Source organism: Diorhabda carinulata, chromosome 2 (assembly GCF_026250575.1).
Source record: "Diorhabda carinulata isolate Delta chromosome 2, icDioCari1.1, whole genome shotgun sequence".
Taxonomy (NCBI): Eukaryota; Metazoa; Arthropoda; class Insecta; order Coleoptera; family Chrysomelidae; genus Diorhabda; species Diorhabda carinulata.
The window spans coordinates 1,606,847-1,631,174 of record NC_079461.1 but is presented as its reverse complement, the minus strand read 5'-3'; the positions used below and the strand labels follow the sequence as shown (position 1 = coordinate 1,631,174).

The following is a 24,328-nucleotide window of genomic DNA, read 5'->3' as shown; positions in this document are numbered from 1 at the left end:
GGTCTGCCTGCTGATCTTCTGGTGGTTGTCTTCTTGTTTGCCAGTCGATCCTCCCCCATTCTGTCGACGTGTGCCCTCCACTCTCGTTGTTTTCGCACCTTGCTTGTGGTAGATATGTACGAGGTCCGGCTATTGAATAACGAGACTTCGCGCCTAGAGGGCGCCCTAGACAGGTGGAGTAAACAACAATTAGTGCGTTGTGTATCTAGATATCTCCTCCCAAAACACGTTTTCGTATTTTCTCGTTAAATTGAAAAAAAATTCCGACTAAATGCTATAAATTGTTGCAAGAGGCTTATGGGGACAATTCTCTATCCCATGCGCGTGTTTTTGAGTCGTCTAATCGCTTTAGTGAATGCCGATAGAGCTCTGAAGTTGACCAGCGCCCAGGTGGAGCATCCGGATGATTGCAGAGGTTGTAAACGCCGATAAAGAAACGATTAGACAAATTTTAGTCATGACAAAAATCTGTGCGAAGTTGGTGCCAAAAAATCTGATTCCTGGCCAAAAGATCTGCTTCAAAATGGACCCGATTTGAGTCACCTGAAGACCCTCACCAAAGAAGACTTCCAGCACTGCTTCGATCAATGGAAAAAACGTATGGAGAGGTGTGTGGCGACAGGAAGTGACTATATTGAAGGGAAGCATTCGAATGTGGAATAATTTTTATAATAAAACCCTTTTTCGTAATCAGTCTCGTTATTTAATAGTCATATTTCGTATTTGGACGGTTTGTTAACTTGTATGCCTGCTGGGTCTTTACTTATTGTCATAGACAGGAGTTAGATATCTTCATATTAAACTGTCCTGCCAATTGATTCAATTTTAAAAGTCTTCATCATCTGCGTAGCCTACAATTCGAAGCCCCCTGCTTCACTGCAGTTTATTATGCGGTCTAGGATAAAATTGAAAAACTGTCACCCTGTCAAATTCCTTTTTTTATTGAAAAGTCATCTGTGAGTGGGTGTCTCGCTATTTGAATCATTTTTCTGTTCCTGTAACTTGAAATACGTAAAACGTCTCGGAGTTTAACCTTATCGAAAGCCCGGCTTAGGTTAACAAAGCATAAACAAACGTCGAAATATTTAATGGAACTTTGTTGGAATGGAATGGAATCAATGTTGTGAATTATAATTTAAGGTGTAGCGTTGGATTATCCAAGTTTAAGAAGTGTCTTTGACTTTCTAAGTGATTCGAACATTTGTATATGAATAATTGCTCGCATATTTGGAGCTCGGTTCCTGAGAATGCTCGACTCAATATTGAATAGAGCATTTCGACTCATAGGCGATCCAGAGCTGGGCTGTTTCACCGATATTACTATGGCAGATGCTCTTCCAAAGCAATTTTTACAAAAACTACGTCCTTGTCGAGCAGTTCAACCTACTAAAGTTCAAGATCGAAACCTATAGGACAAGCACCAGTCGAAGAGGTTTTACTTAAAACCAATCTAACTTACGGATCTTCCATTATGAGTTATTCCAGTTTATACAAAATTATCTTTGTGGCTAGAGCTAGAAACTTGTAACAATCAGTTTATCGTTCATTTCATATACTAATTTTAAATAGGTCGACTACCTATATGGTACATTTTCCAATATTCCAATACCTTTGAGAATGACTACATTATTCTCTTTGTTTAATGTGCTTTGAAATCGAACGAGACCCGTTGCACTTTTTTTCCCAGAGCCTCGGGAATTGATTTTTGAAGGCAATTGACACGGTTCGTGAGTTCTTTGTGTATTTAGGTGTCAATTTCCTGACAGGAACGCGTTTAATTTTGGCGTTATGTCACCTTTGATAAATAATTTAAACCAGTGGCGTTCCCAATTAATAAATAAATTGAATAAATACTTGAAAAAGTTAACAAAATACTTTCTATGGTTAGAAATGCGTTAATAACAATGTTAAATCTATGTTTCGGAGACTTTGTATTATGGACAGGTTTCAACGAGTTTCTATGGCATTTTTTATCATCAAATTTGAACAATTAAAGTAAAAAATTGAAGGAAACGTCGTTAAATAGATTTTCAATTCATTAGTTTTGTGTTTTCTACAAGAATATCCTTGAAACATGATGAAGAGAAAGTTTAACTGACTATCTCATATAACCTAACCTAAATTTACCTAACATAACCTATAAGATTGTTACGTTTGGTCTTCTTCCTTCTTCCGTTCCTAATTTTTTTGTTCCTATTGGGTCTATTAACTTTTGACGACCATTTGTTTATTTTATACTTCCAAAATTATTTTCTTTTATAGTAGGATTATGATATTGATAATAGTTTGGTGAAGGTTCGAGCGCGCCAATGCTTCAATGATAAAATGTCCGTTGGCCGATTTAGACATGACATGGAGGCTTGTTCTCTTTGCGACCCTAGGGGTATGGGGTTAACCAGTGCTACTATTATTTCAGGGATATTAACTGAGGTCTATGATGGATATTATAGGGATAGGAGATATTACCTTGATGAAATATTAATTAGCAATCACGAGAGTGATCCTACTGTTACTATAGAGAATATTAAGATTAATAAGATTTAAAAAAAAAGTCAAAATGAATTTCAACGGGGACCAACTTGGTTTGAATTAAATTGAACGAATCCTTGTGTTTGGAAAATACGTAAAAATAAATTTAATAATTCAAAGGGGACCCCTTTGATTTTTAAACCAGAAAAAGAAATATAATGACTCTGATTCTAATGAAATTATGATTTTGGAAATCATCAGTTGCTTTAAAAAATGGAAATATCATTAAAAAATCTGATTTTTGAATTTTTTTTCTACAAAATATATTGAGAAAAAACGATTTTCGTCTATAGTTTTATTAATTTTTATATTTTTTTGTTCGAGTTTTTCGAAAAAGATACTAGTTGTTATATAAAATATTGGAGATATGATTGCCCAGAAGGTTGTACTGTCTGTTCGGAAACATAATTATACCATAAGGCCTTAGATGTATACAGTTAATGATGAAATACCTCATAGTAAAGTAAAACCCAAAAATAAGGAGTCTATACATAGATATAAGGAAATTCCTGGTTCCACACTATTAGCTACCCCCAAGCAAGGAGTTTAGACTAGCTTTTAGGTGAATAAGTTTCTCTTTACTAATATTACGTTGTTTATTTGTTTTTATGCATTTTTCGTCAAAAAATTCAGTCAAAACTTATTCTCATAAACGACATTCTGAAGCAAAATTTCTTTTCCATCATCAACAACATCTTTACAAACATAGAATGTTAAGCAGCTCTCGCGAACCATTGAACTATGGAAGCTATTTTGAATTGAGCTAGAGGCTTGTAGAAATGGTTAGGTTAGATTTATACCAACAACTTCGAACTAAATTGGTCGTTGTACACTCGGAGACTTGCTGGTTCCTTCTCAACCTTTTTCGAACAATTCTATAGCCTGTAGACTTGGGATTACTACTAAGGTTGCTTGTACAGGACTCTTCATAACTTCTTTGGTGCACTTTCTACAGATTGGGCCATACCCCAAGCATTAAGATTGCTGTATGCAGCAACGTATAATATCTAATACTTTCCTTTACCATAAAATGAATAACCGACTTTTTAAATAACATCTATTTACTAACATTAGATGATAAGCAGCTCTCGCGAACCATTGAACTATGGAAGCTATTTTACATTGAGCTAAAGGCTTGTAGAAATGGTCAGGTTAGATTTATACCAACAACTTCGAACTAAATTGGTCGTTGTACACTCGGAGACTTGCTGGTTCCTTCTCAACCTTTTTCGAACAATTCTATAGCCTGTAGACTTGGGATTACTACTAAGGTTGCTTGTACAGGACTCTTCATAACTTCTTTGGTGCACTTTCTACAGATTGGGCCATACCCCAAGCATTAAGATTGCTGTATGCAGCAACGTATAATATCTAATACTTTCCTTTACCATAAAATGAATAACCGACTTTTTAAATAACATCTATTTACTAACATTAGATGATAAGCAGCTCTCGCGAACCATTGAACTATGGAAGCTATTTTACATTGAGCTAAAGGCTTGTAGAAATGGTCAGGTTAGATTTATACCAACAACTTCGAACTAAATTGGTCGTTGTACACTCGGAGACTTGCTGGTTCCTTCTCAACCTTTTTCGAACAATTCTATAGCCTGTAGACTTGGGATTACTACTAAGGTTGCTTGTACAGGACTCTTCATAACTTCTTTGGTGCACTTTCTACAGATTGGGCCATACCCCAAGCATTAAGATTGCTGTATGCAGCAACGTATAATATCTAATACTTTCCTTTACCATAAAATGAATAACCGACTTTTGTAATAACATCTATTTACTAATATAGGATGTTAAGCAGCTCTCGCGAACCATTGAACTATAGAAGCTATTTTACATTGAGCTAGAGGCTTGTAGAAATGGTCAGGTTAGATTTATACCAACAACCTCGAACTAAATTGGTCGTTGTACACTCGGAGACTTGCTGGTTCCTTCTCAACCTTTTTTGAACAATTCTATAGCCTGTAGACTTGGGATTACTAATAAGGTTGCTTGTACAGGACTCTTCATAACTTCTTTGGTGCACTTTCTACAGATTGGGCCATACCCCAAGCATTAAGATTGCAGTATGCAGCAACGTATAATATCTAATACTTTCCTTTACCATAAAATGAATAACCGACTTTTGTAATAACATCTATTTACTAATATAGGATGTTAAGCAGCTCTCGCGAACCATTGAACTATAGAAGCTATTTTACATTGAGCTAAAGGCTTGTAGAAATGGTCAGGTTAGATTTATACCAACAACTTCGAACTAAATTGGTCGTTGTACACTCGGAGACTTGCTGGTTCCCTCTCAACCTTTTTTGAACAATTCTAGAGGCTGTAGACTTAGGATTACTACTAAGGTTGCTTGTACAGGACTCTTCATAACTTCTTTGGTGCACTTTCTACAGATTGGGCCATACCCCAAGCATTAAGATTGCTGTATGCAGCAACGTATAATATCTAATACTTTCCTTTACCATAAAATGAATAACCGACTTTTGTAATAACATCTATTTACTAATATAGGATGTTAAGCAGCTCTCGTGAACCATTGAACTATGGAAACTATTTTACATTGAGCTAGAGGCTTGTAGAAATGGTCAGGTTAGATTTATACCAACAACTTTGAACTAAATTGGTCGTTGTACACTCGGAGACTTGCTGGTTCCTTCTCAACCTTTTTTGAACAATTCTATAGCCTGTAGACTTGGGATTACTACTAAGATTGCTTGTACAGGACTCTTCATAACTTCTTTGGTGCACTTTCTAAAGATTGAGCCGTAGATTATAACATCCTAGTCATTCAATCTGAATGTCTATTAATAATGGGTCATTTTGACAAATTATATAAAGGATTTCGAATAAAAAACGATGTTTTCCAGTGATTCCTCTATTGTATGAAAAAACTGTTTATATACACGAAAATTTAAATGATACACGTTTAGAATTTCCGTAGCCGTATAAAGACAAAAGGCGAAAGCCGTAAGGTTAATCCCCAATTTTTGTGGACTGCTAAAAATATGCAAATATTCCATTTTGATAAATTCAGACCCTCCTTAATATGCAATATGGATGTAATTTCCCATTCTAGCAGCTCAACGTAGTTATTACAGCTGCTTCATATCGCTAAGTAGGTTGCGAAAGAGCAGGAATATTAAAACGAAGCCGTGCTGGCAACTGCTTTTTGAAAATTTATATCCCGGGGTTACTACAGATTGTATAAAACGTAAGTTATTTGTTATACGACGAATATTCGACTTCAACAAATATGAATAACTAATTCCCAATCAGCTTTGTCTGCTCTAAGCTCTTTTCACACATGTGGCACCTTATTACTCAAAATCGAAAATTTGATCGACTCACTTACGATATTGGATAATGATTGACTTATAGGTATTTATTAGGGCGAGAGAAGAGCGAGGGAAATGAATTGAATGGGGAGAAAAGGATAGGGTATATGTCGAGGATTCTCGAAGGTATTTTCGTCCAGATTTAAATAATTCTCCCCTTCGTGATGAAACGTGAAAGGCGGCAGCCTTTGTCACTCCATAAAAGACTTGGAAACAGGAACGCACTTGAAATTTTCTATAAAATGGAAAGTTAGGTTAAGAAATAAACAGCAGGATATGAATCGATTTTATTAAGATCCTCGAAACCGTTTTTATCGATGCTTTTGGTCTCTACGAAAAGCTGTAACATATTTAACCGGTAAAGAAATTTTCAACCATGGTACAAAGTTTGTAGAAGAATAGTGGACGTCTGGGTTATCATAGATAACGTGGTCTGCAGTTTTTTCTCCTTCCAAGCATCAGCGAGTCGTCCTTGACGCCCTTTGTGGGGATAACGTCGAATTCGAACATATTTAAGTGGAGCAGTTGTTTGGTAACAGAGGAAAACTATTTATTTGTGCTGAAAGGCGTTTCCAAACATATCTGCTTTGCGAGCAGACTATGAAATTGAATAGTTTTAGATCGTTGCCCTAATTGGGCACTCGCGCGAACAGGATCTTGTATCCATCACTGACGAGTCCTTGTAGGACTTTTTTACATTCCAGCACTAGTCCAGAACACTCCATTTCGTCTTTTGTAGATTAATTATATTAATTTTTTGTATTAAATGTGATTATTACTATTTTTACTAATATTTGTTATTTGAAATGAATGAATTTCTTAAAGTTCATATGAACCTCGAATTCTTACGAACTTTTGATAGTTTTAAAGATTTGAAAGAAGAATAATTTGTTATTGAGGGTAATTTGGAAATACCTCCCTGGAACATTTGAATGATTTGCCGGTACTTATTGTCGAGCAGACAAAAAAGGATTTTCATACGTGATAAAAGAGAAAACCAAAATATGAAAATAAGTCTAAAAAAAATAAACAGTGATTTTGACTTTTCAAGGTTTTCAATCACCTAGGCTAGTTCAGATTATCAATTTCATAAAATCGGAAAAATGGAAAAATAGAAAAATGGAAAACCGGAAAAACAGAAAACCGGAAAAATGGGAAACCGAAAAAATGGAAAACCGGAAAATTGGAAAATCGGAAAAACGGAAAAACGGAAAATCGAAAAATCGGAAAAATGGAGAACCGGAAAAACGGAAAAACGGAAAAACAGAAAATCGAAAAACCGGAAAATCGGAAATACGGAAAATCGGAAAATCAGAAAAACGGAAAATCGGAAAAATGGAAAACCGGAAAACCGGAAAATCGGAAAATCGGAAAATCGGAAAATCGGAAATACGGAAAATCGGAAAATCGGAAAAACGGAAAATCGGAAAAACGGAAAATCGGAAAAATGGAAAACCGGAAAACCGGAAAATCGGAAAAACGGAAAAATGGAAAAACGGGAAAACGGAAAATCAAAAAAGTGGAAAACCGGAAAAACGGAAAACCGGAAAAACGGAAAATCGGAAAAATGGAAAATCGGAAAATCGGAAAACTGGAAAAACGGAAAATCGGAAAAATGAAAAACCGGAAAATCGGAAAAACGGAAAAACGGAAAAACGGAAAAAAGGAAAACCGGAAATTCGAGAAAATGGAAAACTGGAAAATCGGAAAATCGGAAAACAGGAAAAACGGAAAAACGGAAAATCGGAAAATCGGAAAATCGGAAAATCGGAAAAACGGAAAACCGGAAAAACGGAAAATCGGAAAAATGGAAAACCGGAATATCAGAAAAATGGAAAACCGGAAAAATGGAAAACCGGAAAAAGGAAAACCGGAAAATCGGAAAAACGGAAAATCGGAAAAATGGAAAACCGGAAAATCGGAAAAACGGAGAACTGGAAAAACAGAAAAACGGAAAAACGGAAAACTGGAAAAACGGAAAAACGGAAAAACGGAAAAACGGAAAAACGGAAAAACGGAAAAACGGAAAAACGGAAAAACGGAAAAACGGAAAAACGGAAAAACGGAAAAACGGAAAAACGGAAAATCGAAAAAGTGGAAAATCGGAAAAATGGAAAACCGGAAAATCGGAAAAACGGAAAACTGGAAAATCGAAAAATGGAAAACCGGAAAAACGGAAAATCGGAAAATCGGAAAAATGGAAAATCGAAAAAATGGAAAACCGGAAAAACGGAAAATCGGAAAAATGGAAAATCGGAAAAATGGAAAATCGAAAAAATGGAAAACCGGAAAAACGGAAAATCGGAAAAACGGAAAATCGAAAAAATGGAAAACCGGAAAAACGGAAAATCGGAAAAATGGAAAACCGGAAAATCGGAAAAACGGAAAACTGGAAAAACGGAAAAACGGAAAAACGGAAAATCGAAAAAACGGAGAATCGAAAAAGTGGAAAACCGGAATAACGGAAAATCGGAAAAATGGAAATCCGGAAAATCGGAAAAATGGAAAATCGGAAAAATGGAAAATCGAAAAAATGGAAAACCGGAAAAACGGAAAATCGGAAAAATGGAAAACCAGAAAATCGGAAAAATGGAAAGCCGGAAAATCGGAAAAATGGAAAACCGGAAAATCGGAAAAATGGAAAATCGTAAAATCGGAAAAACGAAAAAACGGAAAATCGGAAAAACCGAAAAACAGAAAAACGGAAAACGGAAAAACAAAACAGAAAAGCAGAAAAACAGAAAAAAACTTTTTCCGAAATAATGACTAATAAAAGAGTGGATAAGGAATTAGAATCTTAGAAGAACTAACCTTGGATTATCTGAATATTTTTTTGAAAAAACTTAGCTTCAAAATACAAAAGTATCATTTCAAATATAATTTATACTGATACTATAATGAGGAATTTTATTGCAGTCACTATTAAATTGCAATAACATATTTTCTCTCTATTTGGAACAGTTTGCGAAACCCCCATCATTCTTATAAGAGTATCTGACCCAACAAAGTAAAAAGAAAAATTTTCTAGAAAGTAATCTCCTTTCAGCCTCATACATCGGACGTTTTTGCTTGATTTCCTCGCTCAAACTAGATTTTCCATAACAACAAACGAAATTCAAAACTATTTTCGATATAAAATTCCCATCAATCGTATTTCATTGAGGGGTTAACATCTGGAGTGAAACTATTTGAAATTTCCTTGTTATGAGACGTTAAATACTTGAAGGCACGTCTCAAAGGATAACTTTGTTAGAATATAATAGTTTCAGGAGCTATTCAAGTGGAAACTTTTAGAACACCGTACCGATAAGTTAAGCCTTCAGGTCATAACTTCCTCATAGAAAGGAATCATTCAAATCCTTACAATAGAAAAGAAAAAACTTATTACTTTTTGATTTCATAAGACAGTTTATAACCTAATAAATATTAAATTATCCTTCATAAGTTTATTATATTAACGTAAAAATGTTTATATAGACTAATCCTTTAATGAAGTTGACATATATGATGAATTAAGGACTTTTCGGAAACTATGATCAGGATCTGTCATCATTTGATGGGTGATGTAACTGAACGTGAGTTATAGTTTCCGAATAATCCTTTTTTGACATATATATAAAAGAAATCTTACCTTCTCTAACTTTGGTGAGCTCAACTGATCTGCATTGATCCGTGGTGCATTTCATACTTTGCGTATCTTTTCCTGAACAAGTTTTTCTTCCTTCGGAACTAGGAATACATTCCCTTTTCCTAATTTTATTACAATCCTGGTTGCATTCTGACCATTCCGACCAAGCGGACCATCTAGCAGGATCAACTAGACCAGAAAACATCACGTGAAATGGATAGAACGCCACTAATTTTGATAAAAAAAATGTAGAAAGTATGGAATTCGAATATTTAATAATTCAAACGAAAGTATAAGTTTTAATTTAAAATATTTGTAAACAGTACGAACAGGAAAACATACGAGGGTTGCTACTTAAGTTTTGACATATGACAAACTGATGTGGGTATATCAAATTTGAAAAAACTCATCATGGGAACGAATCATGGGTATGCGCATGAACCCGAAACTACACAACGAGCTAAATCCAACTAAAGTTGTTCGCTCACTGAATGGTACACCAAAATTCGTTAGCCAGAAGTGTTGGAAAGATTTAGGGAAACGAATCGAAGAAGATGAATCATTTTCCAACAAGAAAACACCAAAATTCGTTAGCCAGAAGTGTTCGACAGATTTAGGGAAAACAATCGCAGAAGATGAATCATTTTCCTACAGGAAAACACCAAAATTCGTTAGCCAGAAGGGTTCTAAAGATTTAGGGAAAACAATCGCAGAAGATGAATCATTTTCCAACAAGAAAACACCAAAATTCGTTAGCCAGAAGTGTTGGAAAGATTTAGGGAAACGAATCGAAGAAGATGAATCATTTTCCAACAAGAAAACACCAAAATTCGTTAGCCAGAAGTGTTGGAAAGATTTAGGGAAAACAATCGCAGAAGATGAATCATTTTCCTACAAGAAAACACCAAAATTCGTTAGCCAGAAGTGTTGGAAAGATTTAGGGAAAACAATCGCAGAAGATGAATCATTTTCCTACAAGAAAACACCAAAATTCGTTACCCAGAAGTGTTGGAAAGATTTAGGGAAACGAATCGAAGAAGATGAATCATTTTCCAACAAGAAAACACCAAAATTCGTTAGCCAGAAGTGTTGGAAAGATTTAGGGAAAACAATCGCAGAAGATGAATCATTTTCCAACAAGAAAACACCAAAATTCGTTAGCCAGAAGTGTTGGAAAGATTTAGGGAAAACAATCGCAGAAGATGAATCATTTTCCAACAAGAAAACACCAAAATTCGTTAGCCAGAAGTGTTCGACAGATTTAGGGAAAACAATCGCAGAAGATGAATCATTTTCCAACAAGAAAACACCAAAATTCGTTAGCCAGAAGTGTTGGAAAGATTTAGGGAAACGAATCGAAGAAGATGAATCATTTTCCAACAAGAAAACACCAAAATTCGTTAGCCAGAAGGGTTCGACAGATTTAGGGAAAACAATCGCAGAAGATGAATCATTTTCCAACAAGAAAACACCAAAATTCGTTAGCCAGAAGGGTTCGAAAGATTTAGGGAAAACAATCGCAGAAGATGAACAGTCAAAACATCGAATTGATGGGTCATCCGCCGTTAGGCATCCAAGAATGTCTTATAATCCCGCAGATCCAAAATAAATAGCGACATTAACGTTTTTCTATACCGGAAGAAGCGATTGATGCGTTCAAATCATATATTTTGGATGTACATCAATCGGAATGGAGAAAATACTTCGATTTATGTAACAACCCTCGTATATAAGGTATTTATAGTTAAATTAGAATACTGAGTATGTGATATAAATTCCATACTTTTAATATAGAAAAAATGTTATTAAAAAAATCATAGAAACTGTTATATTACGAGGTGTATATGATGTGTGCGTGTTAAAGATTTTATTTAAATTTCCACTTATAGTTTGGGCATGAAAAAAAAGTTACCGTCACCTAAAAAATATATAGTGTGATACATTAATATAACCCAATATGTCTCATTGAAATATTGCTAGTTTCCCGATTTATAGATGTTGATTTTCGTAGTTGTTTTGACACCGTTTTCTAATAGATCTGGTTCGTAATCTGGAGACTGAGTCGAATGATTTTTGTCATTTATCAGCTGGTACTGGCTCTCTAAGATGGACCATAATGTTACTTGGTGGGTCTCTTATATAGGGGGATGAAATATAAATACATACCTTAGAGAATTTACAAAATTCAAACAGAAATCGCTTCGAAATTTTGCTAACCTAGTATTTCAATGATAATGATTTGAAACAAAATCCACACCAACTGAATAATTTTGCATGAACGAAAATTTGATGACAGGCAGACAAATCATGAAACAGAATGTTGTATTAGGTTTTCACAGTTTCTGTAATAACAGTTTCAAATGGAATATGAAGTTGTACTGTGGAAAATCTGATGATGATGGTGCGATCACAGAAGGAACTACAAGGAAGTGCTTAGCATTGTTTTAAAAGCATTTGTGACCTTTCTTTGTCCAAAACAGATACATTAAGATATCTATTTTGGATAAGATATCACAACAAAATCGTCTTGGCTGACTATAGGATGGCCCAGGTCGAGTTACCCAGAGTTCAACCAGGCTTGGGGTATTATTCGTTTGCCAAGTTCTGGTTTCCCGGCGTTGACTCAACCTAATCCCCATCGATCAAGTCTGGAAGCTTCTACATGGGTATGTTTACCGAATATTTCCGGGCTGCACGGTCATATGACCTTACACCCTGCGATTTTTTTCCTGCGGGGCGTTTTCAAGTCCAAGTTACTCCACCTTCAAGCTGCAATTGAAGAAGGACTTGGACAGCTTGACATGCTTCCCCGGACCTGCTTCTCCGTTGAAAAAAGTTGCTTTAAATGCTTTGATCAAGATGGGTAATAATTTGATCAGTTACAGTAACTGTTTTTCGAATTCTTGTAATTTTTTTGAAGAAACTCATTTTGTGTAGTAGATTTCTCAAAAACATACAATGAATTTACCTTCTACATTGAAACGTAAAACGACTAACCTTTTTTTTCTAATTCAATGTGACTTTTTGTGGTTTTTTTTTGTATTAAATAAAATATTAATGTAATGGAATGTATGTCAATTATTGTATATACCAATTACTGCATTGAAATTTCCTTCAAATAAGTTCTTAATATTAAAAATAATAGACAAAATTTATTTTTAGACGACGCCATCTGATAGTTGTTCGTTCTGTATTCATTTACATATCGAGTTGCGTTTTGATTGTTCCATGTAGTGAAAGTGACAGTTCCGTACTGCAAAACGCTCTAGGGGCGTTCTGGAGTGACTCTAGAACCTTCAATGTTGACAGTTGACAGTTGCACTTCGATGATTTTGCATAATCTTATTTGTTTTATCTGTTTTGTCTAAATAAATGAATAACAATGAATGATGATAAAAAAGAAAAATTGATATTGCGAATATCATTAAGTACATTATAGTGATCAATAAATAAAATGTGACTTTATGTGGTTTTTTTTGTATTAAATAAAATATTAATGTAATGGAATGTATGTCAATTATTGTATATACTAATTACTGCATCGAAATTTCCTTCAAATGAGTTGTGAGTATTAAAAATAATAGACAAAAGTTATTTTTAGACGACGCCATCTGATAGTTGTTCGTTCTGTATTCATTTACATACCGAAAGTTGCGTTTTGAGTGTTCTATGTAGTGAAATTGACAGTTCCGTACTGCAAAACGCTCTAGGGACGTTCTGGAGCTACTCTAACCGCTTCAATGTTGACAGTTGACAGTTTCACTTCGATGATTTTGCCTAATCTTTTTTGTTTTGGATTTTATGCGTCGTCTAAAAAATGTTGTGTACGCCGCGGCTGGAATACTTGTATAATGAAGTAAACATTAAACATTTAAGACATTTGTTTCAAGGTTTTTCATTAGTTTGATCCGTCATACAATCCATAGAACTTATAATAAGCTAATAAAAACATAACCTAAACAGTTTCATGACAAGTATTGAATTTAACCGTTAATTATAATTAGTACTTGTATTATCATTGCTAATATGTATTAGAAAAACGCAAATTTGTTAGTTTTATCATGAAAATAATCAACTTCTACTACTATTACTTCATGGATTTGTACGATATATACAAAAAATTGTGTATGTGATTCGACTTGTCATAATTTAAATGGACTATCACTTGTATCACTATCACTTGTCAAATACATTCGGCAGCATTGATTTATGACGATTTAAGTGATTCTTTCAGACAAGTCTTTTTTATTATACGCTATATTGGTGGTCCGAATACCGAAAGCAAAAAAATAGAATACAAAATGATTGCTACTAACATAATAAGACCCCGTGGACAACTAATATCAATGCCAATCGGTTGAATTTCTATTCGGTTTTAATGTACGTTGTTCTGATTGAATAAAGAATGATACGAACCAATCAATAGTGAGTTTAGTCTTTTATTTATTCATGAGAATGCGAAAGCTGTGTATAGGAAAGTGTGGTTATGTATAAAGAATAGCAACAAATTACATTGACTTTAACATAAATAAACGTAAACGAAAAACATGTAAAAACTTGTATGAAGCGTTGTTAAAGGCTTACCGTACGCATTATCGCTAGTATCATAGTCGTAAGCATTGTCCAGCACGAGCTCTTCTACGTAAGCATGGCAAAGGAAAAGGATAAAAAGCAGGTTAGAAGTTTGAGGTAGCCGAAATTTTTTAATTCACATTATCAACTATTTACAATTTTTACATAAATATGTTCGTGAAATGTTCAAAATGTGCGTCATAATCATATTTTAATAAAAAATATACGAGGATTAGGGCATAAGTTATAGCAACTATTTTGAGATATGACTTTATTGCTTTTCAAAATATTCTACATTCCGATTAAGGTACTTCCGAAACATGTGGTTTAAATGCATCAACCGCTTCTTAAGGTATAGAAAAACGTTGAATCGATGTTTTGACTATTTAAAAACGTTTTTTATCGAACTGATTTGTGAGATTGGTTTCCCCAAATTTTGCGAACACTTCTGGTAAACAAATGCTGGTGTATCATTCGGAATTAACCGTTCTAAGTAAGGCGATTCTGGACGACCTTCACGGGATTCATCCTGTAGCGATTGAGTTCGGAAAACCAGCGAAACGCGGTGATTCGAGATGGTGATTGATCACCAAAAGTCGAAGCGACATTTTTTCTAAAGCTGTGATCCATCAGGTGATCCGATTCACATATAGTGCAGCAGATACCGAAGGTGATTGTATTCACAGTAAGGTCACTGTTGTAGGAAACTACTTGGAGGGATTTAAGACCCAGGTTTGTCAAATTTATGTCTCAATCCTCGTACTTAATCACATAATTTGTATAGAAAAAAAAAACGAAATAAATGAAGAAATTGATTATTCACGTACATAAAAGTTTGATAATGTATAAAGTATTTAAAAAAGAATAAAATTAATTATATAAAATCATTTCATGAACATTTTTTTGATAATATTTTTAGAGGTTTTTGAAGCCTACTAAATTTAAAGCTGCAGCGATTTTTTTTAATTTCCTCAAGTTAATACAAACTTTTATCATTTTCAATCATAATAATTTACATTAATAAGATGTTCTGGGACATACAGAATGAAGCAAAAAAGTAAAAAATGCACAATTAGTTTTGAAAAATTATTTCGAACGGGAATCAGTACTGAAAACGATTGTATAGTGTCTTAGTTTGAACAGATTGAGAAACTGTATTGAATCATTAAAAAAATCTGTTCAAAAGTAATTTTTTATAGGTTATGGGACGTCTACTATACAGGGTCTTAAGGCGATACCGTCTCTAGAATGTATCAGCTTTCAAAATATGGCGTTACGAACATTTTTCTACTGAGCAAACCCCAGTATTACCTTTTTTGAAACACTCTGTATATTTATATAGTTTTTATTTTGACGTACGAAAGGATTTCAGCAGGATATGAGGAATAAAATCATTTTTCATCCAGGATCTTATATTTTCTTGCAAACAAAAGTAAAAAGGGTATTATTTGACGTTTCTATTATTATCTTTCAACCCTTCGCGAAAGAAATGAAAAATGATCATTAATTACCTTCAAAAACATGATAAGAAGTACAGTTTTACCGGCGTGTTGGAAATTAAAGGTCCTTTTTATCTTTAAGGATAAATAGTGTCCTAAATAAGTCCACCACTAACTTATATGAAAGTTTATCGATTTTTGGTGGAATAATTAAAGCTAAATCTAATATGATATTATTCTAAGGGGAGGTTTAATTAATTTTTACCTTGTGGACAAGGAATACAATCTTTTGTTCTTCGAATAGCGGATCCTTGGCAAGATTTACCTCCGTTACTTGGGGCGGGATTCGTACAAGTTCTCGTACTCATCTTTCCAGCTGCGAGGGTTGCTCCGGGACAACGACAATCCTGCCACGAAGACCAAGAAGACCATCCCCCATTCACTGAAACAATAGAAAAATGTTCGATAAATTGTTTTTTAATGTTTTGAGAATCCCCTCGTAATATTTCGACGGCCGTATATCAAATTTGAGAATAAATTACAACCATATTATGCCGACATGTTGAACATACTTTAAAGAAATCATTGTTAAGACAATGGCTGACCAGCCCTCCTGCTGTCTGCGCTCTTTTTTTTTCTTCGAAGAGGGACAAAAAGTTCGAGATGTTTTGTTGTGACAGTCCGTATTTAACGATGGTTTAATGTAAATGTTTTTTGGTCTTGTACAGGAAAAAAGTTGACTTGTCGTCGACGATATGTTGAATGGGCTGCTTGACTTTATTTATGAGGGGCTTTATTCGAAAAATCGTATTTTTTCTGTGAGAGAACATTAAAAAAAGTACGTTGATATTTTTATTTATATCGGAAACTATTCCAATTTTCATAAAATTTGATTATTGACAATGGAAAATTTCCAAATTCATTTCTATGTACGAGGATCGTTTCATAAGTACCTGGCCCAACAAAGAAAACACAAAAAATATATTTATTCCACAAGGTAATTTCCTTTCAGCTCCTTACACTTTTCCCAGCCATCAACTGCTGAAATCACCTCTCCGTTGTTGGAAAATCGAGCTATTTATTCGAGGGGGCTAAGTCTGGCGAATAGGATGCATGAGGTAGCTATTCAAACTTTAAATGGGGCCGTTTTTGCTGGATTTCTTCGCTCAAAATTTCTCATAATACTCCTTTTTCAACGATAATTATCCCACGCTCATCCCAAAAAACCGACGCTCTAGCCTTGTCGGTAAATGGAACAGTCTTTGCCTTCTTTGGAACCAGGTCCTCAGTTTTCAGTCCATTGTTTTGATTGCTCTTTCATTTCCAATGTAAAGTGATGGACCCACGTTTCATCCATGGTTATTTCTGTCGCAGGAAAATCGAACAATCTTTAGATATTGAAATTGCCGATAACAAATTTTCAGTTTGAGGTCAATCAAATTAACCCAATGATAATAACTTTGTCGCCAACCAAGGCGTGTCTGTTATACGCAGACTTTCGGCCTTTCATGTCACTATTTAAAATAAATGACTCGTATCCAGAGCTGGACAGTACTTAAGCATTCAAAGTATTCATTATCAATACTACAATCAGTCGATTTATTTGGAAATTTATGGAGTTAAAAACGCATCTTCACTTTTTTTAGCTGTACTAAAATGCCAGGAATTTTTCTCGTTCTTTCCCAAAACGAATAACGTAGAATTATGTAATATAACAATGAATCAACTGCAGCTACTGTAACCGAGATAACAAACTAAGACCACACACAAAAAACAAACTAATAAAAGGAAAACAAAACGACGAAAAGAAATTGTAAACAAAAGCAACAGGTAGGACGAGATGCGGGCTTCCATATGCAGATATAAACCGTTTATCGCAATCCAGATCAAAATTCAACAATATATTTAGTTAATGGTTCAAAAACAGTGGCGGTACTGCATGATTTTTATAAACCGACATGTTTTTTTATACAGGAAGTGTTATGCCAAAGGATATCGAAAACTTACATGCAAACAATCGTATTTTAGACTTTTAGCACGTTATCTAATATTATAGGTCGAAAAGTTGGGCTTTTCCTGTTTCTAAATAATGTTTACTCCAGCCTAAATAACCATCACTCTAATGCAACAACTTTTTATGATTTTTCGATTGTGTCAATCATATTTTAATTAATAAAACAAGTCAAACTTTCCCAACAGAAGTCAGCTTATAAGAATTGGTACAACGATGTCTTCTTGCTAGCCAATAGAATGTGAAGTGACCCAAGGTTCAGTACTGAGCCCTTCTGTTTATCAACGACATTGCCTACTTAGACACCAGTAGTAAAATATGCCTATTTGCAGACGATCAGTTTCTATTGGAGCAATACTGATCCCATGGCATACTAATATCCCTTAAATCATGTTTCAACGTTTCTAAAACTAGTAAGTTTTGTATAGAATAATACCACCATGGACTGAACTTATTCATCTCTACAACTACAACAGTTTATTATGCCCTTATTGAGTTGATATTTCTTTAAAAGGTTCAAAATACTGACTCTTCCTTCTATAATCATCGTCAAATTCGTTTATTTAATTCGTAAGCACGCTTCTCCACGTTCAGAATTAGTTAAAGGCTCAATACTTTACAAAGCAAAATAATGCACAATCATTTACCGATTGAATGTATATTCACCGGAAAGTGCCTCATTCTATTTTGAAATTTGAGGGGCAATTAAATTTTTTATGTTACATAGGCAGTTCAGGAACCATTTCAAAGTTTTTGAATCACACGAATTAGCAAGACCAAGTCCCATGGAAAGAAACCACGATAGAGTTTAATGGTTTTTATTTTAGTTGATCAAACAGTCTTATGAGAGTGTGAGCTTTCCATATTCAAGTTTGTTTCGTGGTTCTACGGTTTATTAGGACTTCGGTAAGCTACTAATTCTCTATTTTTATTCACTGAGTCCGTTTTGTATCAAGAAATCACGTTCCGCTACTGATTGTAGTTACAGAATTCCAATGTGAAGCTTTCAAGATAGTTATCAAAATATTCCAGAGTGGCTTTCTCGGAGGCGACCCAGAGCCCCCCGTTTATTAACGATAAAACTAAGTTATCTGGATTAATTAAGTATTTATCTTTGGTGAAGAGATTCTTGTACAAACCGCCGTATAAATGTTTCAAATGCGTCCAAAAGATTTATTTCGAGATAAAAGTGTCTTGAATAAATTTCGAAATGAAATAAAAATGTTTTTGGGAATTCGTTAAAATCTAGTTTAATCAACTAAACAAGAATTTAATAAGCTACATTATTGGTGTATAAAAACATTCAAATTCTAGCGTTAAAATATTGCTGTTTGACATTTTTATATTGAAATAATTATTGAATTTACTTTATTAAATACTACTTCTGATATAAACACGAATTTCCTCTAAAAACTTTGATTGTCATCATCTCTTTTTGTCCAAGAAGGAATCTATTAATTTTTCTTGCCGAATTTTTGACACTCATGCTTCCAAATACGAAAATAATCAATTAGCTTTCTCTCCCTAGTTCAACCCCTTTCTCATTTTTCTATTTTCGCAGCAGATTGTATAATCAAAAAACGTTCTTTTCGTTTTTCTTCGTCTCCAAATCCTTCTCAAAATTAGTTAACTGCTTCATGAGTTGTATCAGCAAGGAAAAGACAATTGACTGGATCCCAGGATCCAACAGAAAATTTATCTTCATGTGAGTTGGTATTTCTGGAGCCGTTGGTGATATTCATACTGAACACACTGTTTTCACTACAACTACACCATCACTCACAATTACACTGTCTGAGGTGCGTTTCGATAACCAAGTTATCGTCTTCAGAGACTGAAGTTGAACTGTTTAGTTTAGAGTGTTTATAATAATTATTTTTGTTTTTTTAATAATTTTTCACTAATGGGAAAATTTGAAAAAATACGATTCAGAAACGAAGCGTTCAATTTCCGCTGAAATAAAATATAATCGAATCTCCGCAGGACAAGAAAAAGAATGTTGAGTGAATAAAACAATCACAAAGGACAATGGAACCGGCTCAAACTTTATGTATAAGACTTTTATATCGTCGAACAGGACCGGGATTAAAAAATTGTCAAAAATACAGATTAAGATGTCTTATAAAAGTGTACTCACAAAATACGACCAAAATAGTTCAAGGACGAACCATAACGGTGTAGTTGGTTAGGTAATCGTTGCTTAATTTCCAACACGGACATCGGAGGTTCGAATCCTCTGTCGAAGGAAAGTTTCGGGGAAGTTCGAACCGCACAACCAATTGAATATTGTTAAAAAATATAAAAATGTGTCAATAATAAATTCTACATAAAAGTTTTGGACTTATTTTTACATTTATATCGAGATACCAAGTCCATTCCTGTACTCACCGTATAGGTTTTTAAAAGTGAGGTTGGAACACACGGTGAAGTTGGCGGATTAAAGTAGAAACAACCGACAAACACAAAGAAGGATTGTTAGAAAGAAAAAGTGGACTTTTTAAAAGTTTAATTCAAAGACTTAGTTTCGTTTTGATTCCAACATTCTGTTACCGCAAATTGGATGAAGTTAGGAAACTTGGGATATCCACCGATTTCGGTAGATTGTGTTAACATTCCACGATTGAATATTCATTTACTTTAGTCCCCAGTTTTAACAAATAAACGCTTTTCAGTTCAATTCTTCATCCAGGATATCCTCTTAATAAAAGTTATTCACAAACATTCGTTATTATTTATCTATCGATTTATTATTTATACTTTCTCCGGATAAATCCATCTGTTGAGGATAATTCCCGGTATTCTTTAGTTACTCTCACAAATACCTCAGAAACCAGAGCCGAGACATCAACAACAACAAAAAAACCACCGAGATGGAAAAGATTCTGGTGGTAGAAAGAATGCCAAAAGATAGATTGGCAAAGTGGGCTAAAACAGCTGGAGTTAAGCTTCTCAGGAAGATCCAGGAAGATGGCCTGGAACAGGACCTGGTCCTATCGAAATTTGCCACATTTATTTAATCTTGCTTTATCTGAGTAATGGGTTGATTTTTCTTGTGTTTGTTGAGCATCTTCTGCGTTTGGTACTCGCAGTAAGGTATTGAAAAGACAGAACTTGTTGGTCTCTGTATGAATATTCCTTACGAAAGGGTATTTCGTCAGAGTTTGGAGCCATTTGCAGACTACCAAACGCGCCAACCAGTGTGATCTTTCCGTGCTTGTAAAGTCCACAACAAGTTGTTTTTTTCCACGCTTGGTGATCTCTTCTACACCAGTTATTATTCTCCTCGACGTGTCTATAAATTCGGTTAGAAATACAAGTTGTAAGTATCTTAAATCCTTGGGAGCAAAAATAATACCAGAGCTTTTGGATATTTTGGAGTACGTCAGTGATTTTATTTGGATGCTTTCCAATCAACGGTTATTTCGTGGTGGTTTTTCAACGTTGACCAAAATGAGGACCAAGGTTTATTTCGATGGCATAAGTTAATTGGTATTGTGGAAGATTATGTAGATAAATGTCCCAAAAGTTGTTTAAAGTGGACTACTAGTATTCTACGTACGTACCCGGTAATATAAATATAGTTTGGATAAGAAACGATATAAAAGAATAATGTCTGAATATCATGACATGTCTGTTACAATAGCAGAGGTTGAAGATTAATACCATCGCTATGAGAATCAATTTAGGTACTATAATATATTTGATCGTGACTGCACACCATTCCTAGGTACCTACGTGAATGTACCACGTTGTCTTTTTGGTCTGGTACTCACAAATCTTCTGACACAGGTTAATTAGTGAACAAGAGATTGATTCGACGTTGGTACGATTGCTTTGTAGTACCGAATCGGTAACGTATAATGGGAACCTTTTTCTTGGGAATAAAAGTGGAATTAAAAATAGCGATTACGAGGTTAAAAGTCGTGGTTTTTTATTTTGTATAACAATGTATACATATATATTTGGAAAATGTATGGATTTTTCATATTTTGAGATATATTGAGATTGTTTCAATACTAGATATAACAAAATTCTGAATAAATTAATATCAAGTCCATTTTTCCAAATAAACATCTATAAAAACGTTTTAAAAAGTTAGATACAATAATTTTTCAATAATAAATTTTAAAAAAACTGAAAACAACCCAAAAAAATTGAAACACTGAACTTTACAACAAGTGTTTCGCAATGTTTTTCAGTTTTTTCAGAATTTATTATAGAAAAATAAATTTTGCATCAACTTTTTCAGGGGTTTTTTGAGATTTAATATTGGAAAATGAGCTTTAAATCAATTTTTTCTAAATACTTCAAAATTAAGTGTTGAGCAACGAGATTTATAAAAAATTTTCCGGATTTTTACATATTTCTTTGATATGGAATGTAGCAAAGTGGACCCACACCATTTTTTTCAGTTTTTTTTTGAGATTTATTGTAGAAAAATGTACCTTACATAATTTTTTTTGAGTTTGAATGGAATTAATATAATTTTTTTTAATTTCACAGATTTCTTTTAGTTATTTCAAGATTTATTGTTGAAAAATGTACCTCACATCAATTTTTTCGGATTTCTCCCAGTTTTTTTTTGTTTTTACGTAAAAAATGAAACTAACATCAATTTTTTCAGAAGTTTTGCATATTTTTGTTAGAATTATTGCTAAAAAATAAACTTTACTCCAATTTATTATATACAATAATGTACAGATAGATATTTGGGAAATTTAAAGATTTTTCATATTTTTAGTGAAATTAGAACTCAGGTTATGGAACCAGGAAATAAACTTCGATTTTTTGTGATTTTTTTTCGGCTTTTTGAGATTGTTTCAAAACTAGATATAACAAAATTCTGAATAAATTAATATCAAGTCCATTTTTCCAAATAAACATCTATAAAAACGTTTTAAAAAATTAGATACAATAATTTTTCAATAATAAATTTTAAAAAAACTGAAAACAACCCAAAAAAATTGAAACACTGAACCTTACAACAAGTGTTTCGCAATGTTTTTCAGTTTTTTCAGAATTTATTATAGAAAAATAAATTTTGCATCAATTTTTTCTAAATACTTCAAAATTAAGTGTTGAGCAACGAGATTTATAAAAAATTTTCCGGATTTTTACATATTTCTTTGATATGGAATGTAGCAAAGTGGACCCACACCATTTTTTTTCAGTTTTTTTTGAGATTTATTGTTGAAAAATGTACCTTACATAATTTTTTTTGAGATTGAATGGAATTAATATCATTTTTTTTTTAATTTTACAGATTTCTTTTAGTTATTTCAAGATTTATTGTTGAAAAATGTACCTCACATCAATTTTTTCGGATTTCTCCCAGTTTTTTTTTGTTTTTACGTAAAAAATGAAACTAACATCAATTTTTTCAGAAGTTTTGCATATTTTTGTTAGAATTATTGCTAAAAAATAAACTTTACTCCAATTTATTATATACAATAATGTACAGATAGATATTTGGGAAATTTAAAGATTTTTCATATTTTTAGTGAAATTAGAACTCAGGTTATGGAACCAGGAAATTAACGTCGATTTTTTGTGATTTTTTCGGTTTTTTGAGATTGTTTCAATACTAAATATAACAAAATTCTGAAAAAATTAATATCAAGTCCATTTTTCCAAATAAACATCTATAAAAACGTTTTAAAAAGTTAGATACAATAATTTTTCAATAATAAATTTAAAAAAAAACTGAAAACAACCCAAAAAAATTGAAGCACTGAACTTTACAACAAGTGTTTCGCAATGTTTTTCAGTTTTTTCAGAATTTATTATAGAAAAATAAAGTTTGCATCAATTTTTTCTAAATACTTCAAAATTAAGTGTTGAGCAACGAGATTTATAAAAAATTTTCCGGATTTTTACATATTTTTTTGATATGGAATGTAGCAAAGTGGACCCACACCATTTTTTTCAGTTTTTTTTAGTTTTATTGTAGAAACATGGGTATTTACATAATTTTTTAAGATTGAATTCTGAAAAATGAAATTAATATCATTTTTATAGATTTTACGGATTTCTTTTAGTTTTTTCGGGATTTATTTTAAAAAATGTACGTCACATCAATTTTTTCAGATTTTTCTCAATTTTTTGGTATGAAATATAGAAAAGTGATTTTCACAGCATTTTTTTTCAGTTTTTTTTGAGATTCATAGTAGAAAAATGGTTTCATTGTAGAAAAATGGTATTTACATAATTTTTTTGAGATTGAATGGTGAAACATGAAATTGATATCATTTTTTTTAAATTTTACGGATTTCTTTTAGTTGTTTCGGGATTTATTGTTAAAAAATGTACCTCACATCAATTTTTTGGGATTTCTCTCAATTTTTTGGTGATTTATTATAAAAAAATGAAACTAACATCAATTTTTTCAGAAGTTCTTATTTTTTATTAGAATTATTGCTAAAAAGTGAACTTCACTACAATTTATTTGGAATTCAAAACTTTTTCGATATTTTTGGATTCAAGTTTCTTGATATTTGTTGATACATTGAAAGTTGATCCAATTTTTTCGGTTTTTTTTATTATTTTCAAGATGTTGGAAAATGTATCTTAAATAAATTTTTTCGGATTTTTCTCTTTTTTTTTGACATAAAATGTAGAAAAGTGAATTTCACACCATTTTTTTTCAGTTTTTTTGAGATTTATTGTAGAAAATTGGTACTTACATAATTTTGTTTCAGATTAAATGCTGAAAAATGAAATTAACATCATTTTTTTTAGATTTTATGGATTTCTCTTAGTTTTTATCAGGATTTATTGTTAAAAAAGTATCTTATCT

General features: G+C 33.0%; 1 protein-coding gene across 2 annotated transcripts in view; it reads right to left on the bottom strand.

The window, feature by feature from the left end:
- LOC130903441 (netrin receptor UNC5C) overlaps positions 1–24,328 on the bottom strand; it is a 296,118-nt gene that overhangs the window by 67,614 nt on the left and 204,176 nt on the right. Inside the window, exons 5-7 of one of the 2 annotated variants that reach the window (XM_057815536.1) lie at positions 15,787–15,963; positions 14,095–14,148; positions 9,514–9,699 (exon numbers count right to left, since the gene is read on the bottom strand). In XM_057815536.1, the coding sequence (XP_057671519.1) occupies positions 9,514–9,699; positions 14,095–14,148; positions 15,787–15,963 (417 nt within the window). The remainder of the gene's footprint in view (positions 1–9,513; positions 9,700–14,094; positions 14,149–15,786; positions 15,964–24,328) is intronic. The other variant, XM_057815538.1, reaches the window with a different exon arrangement.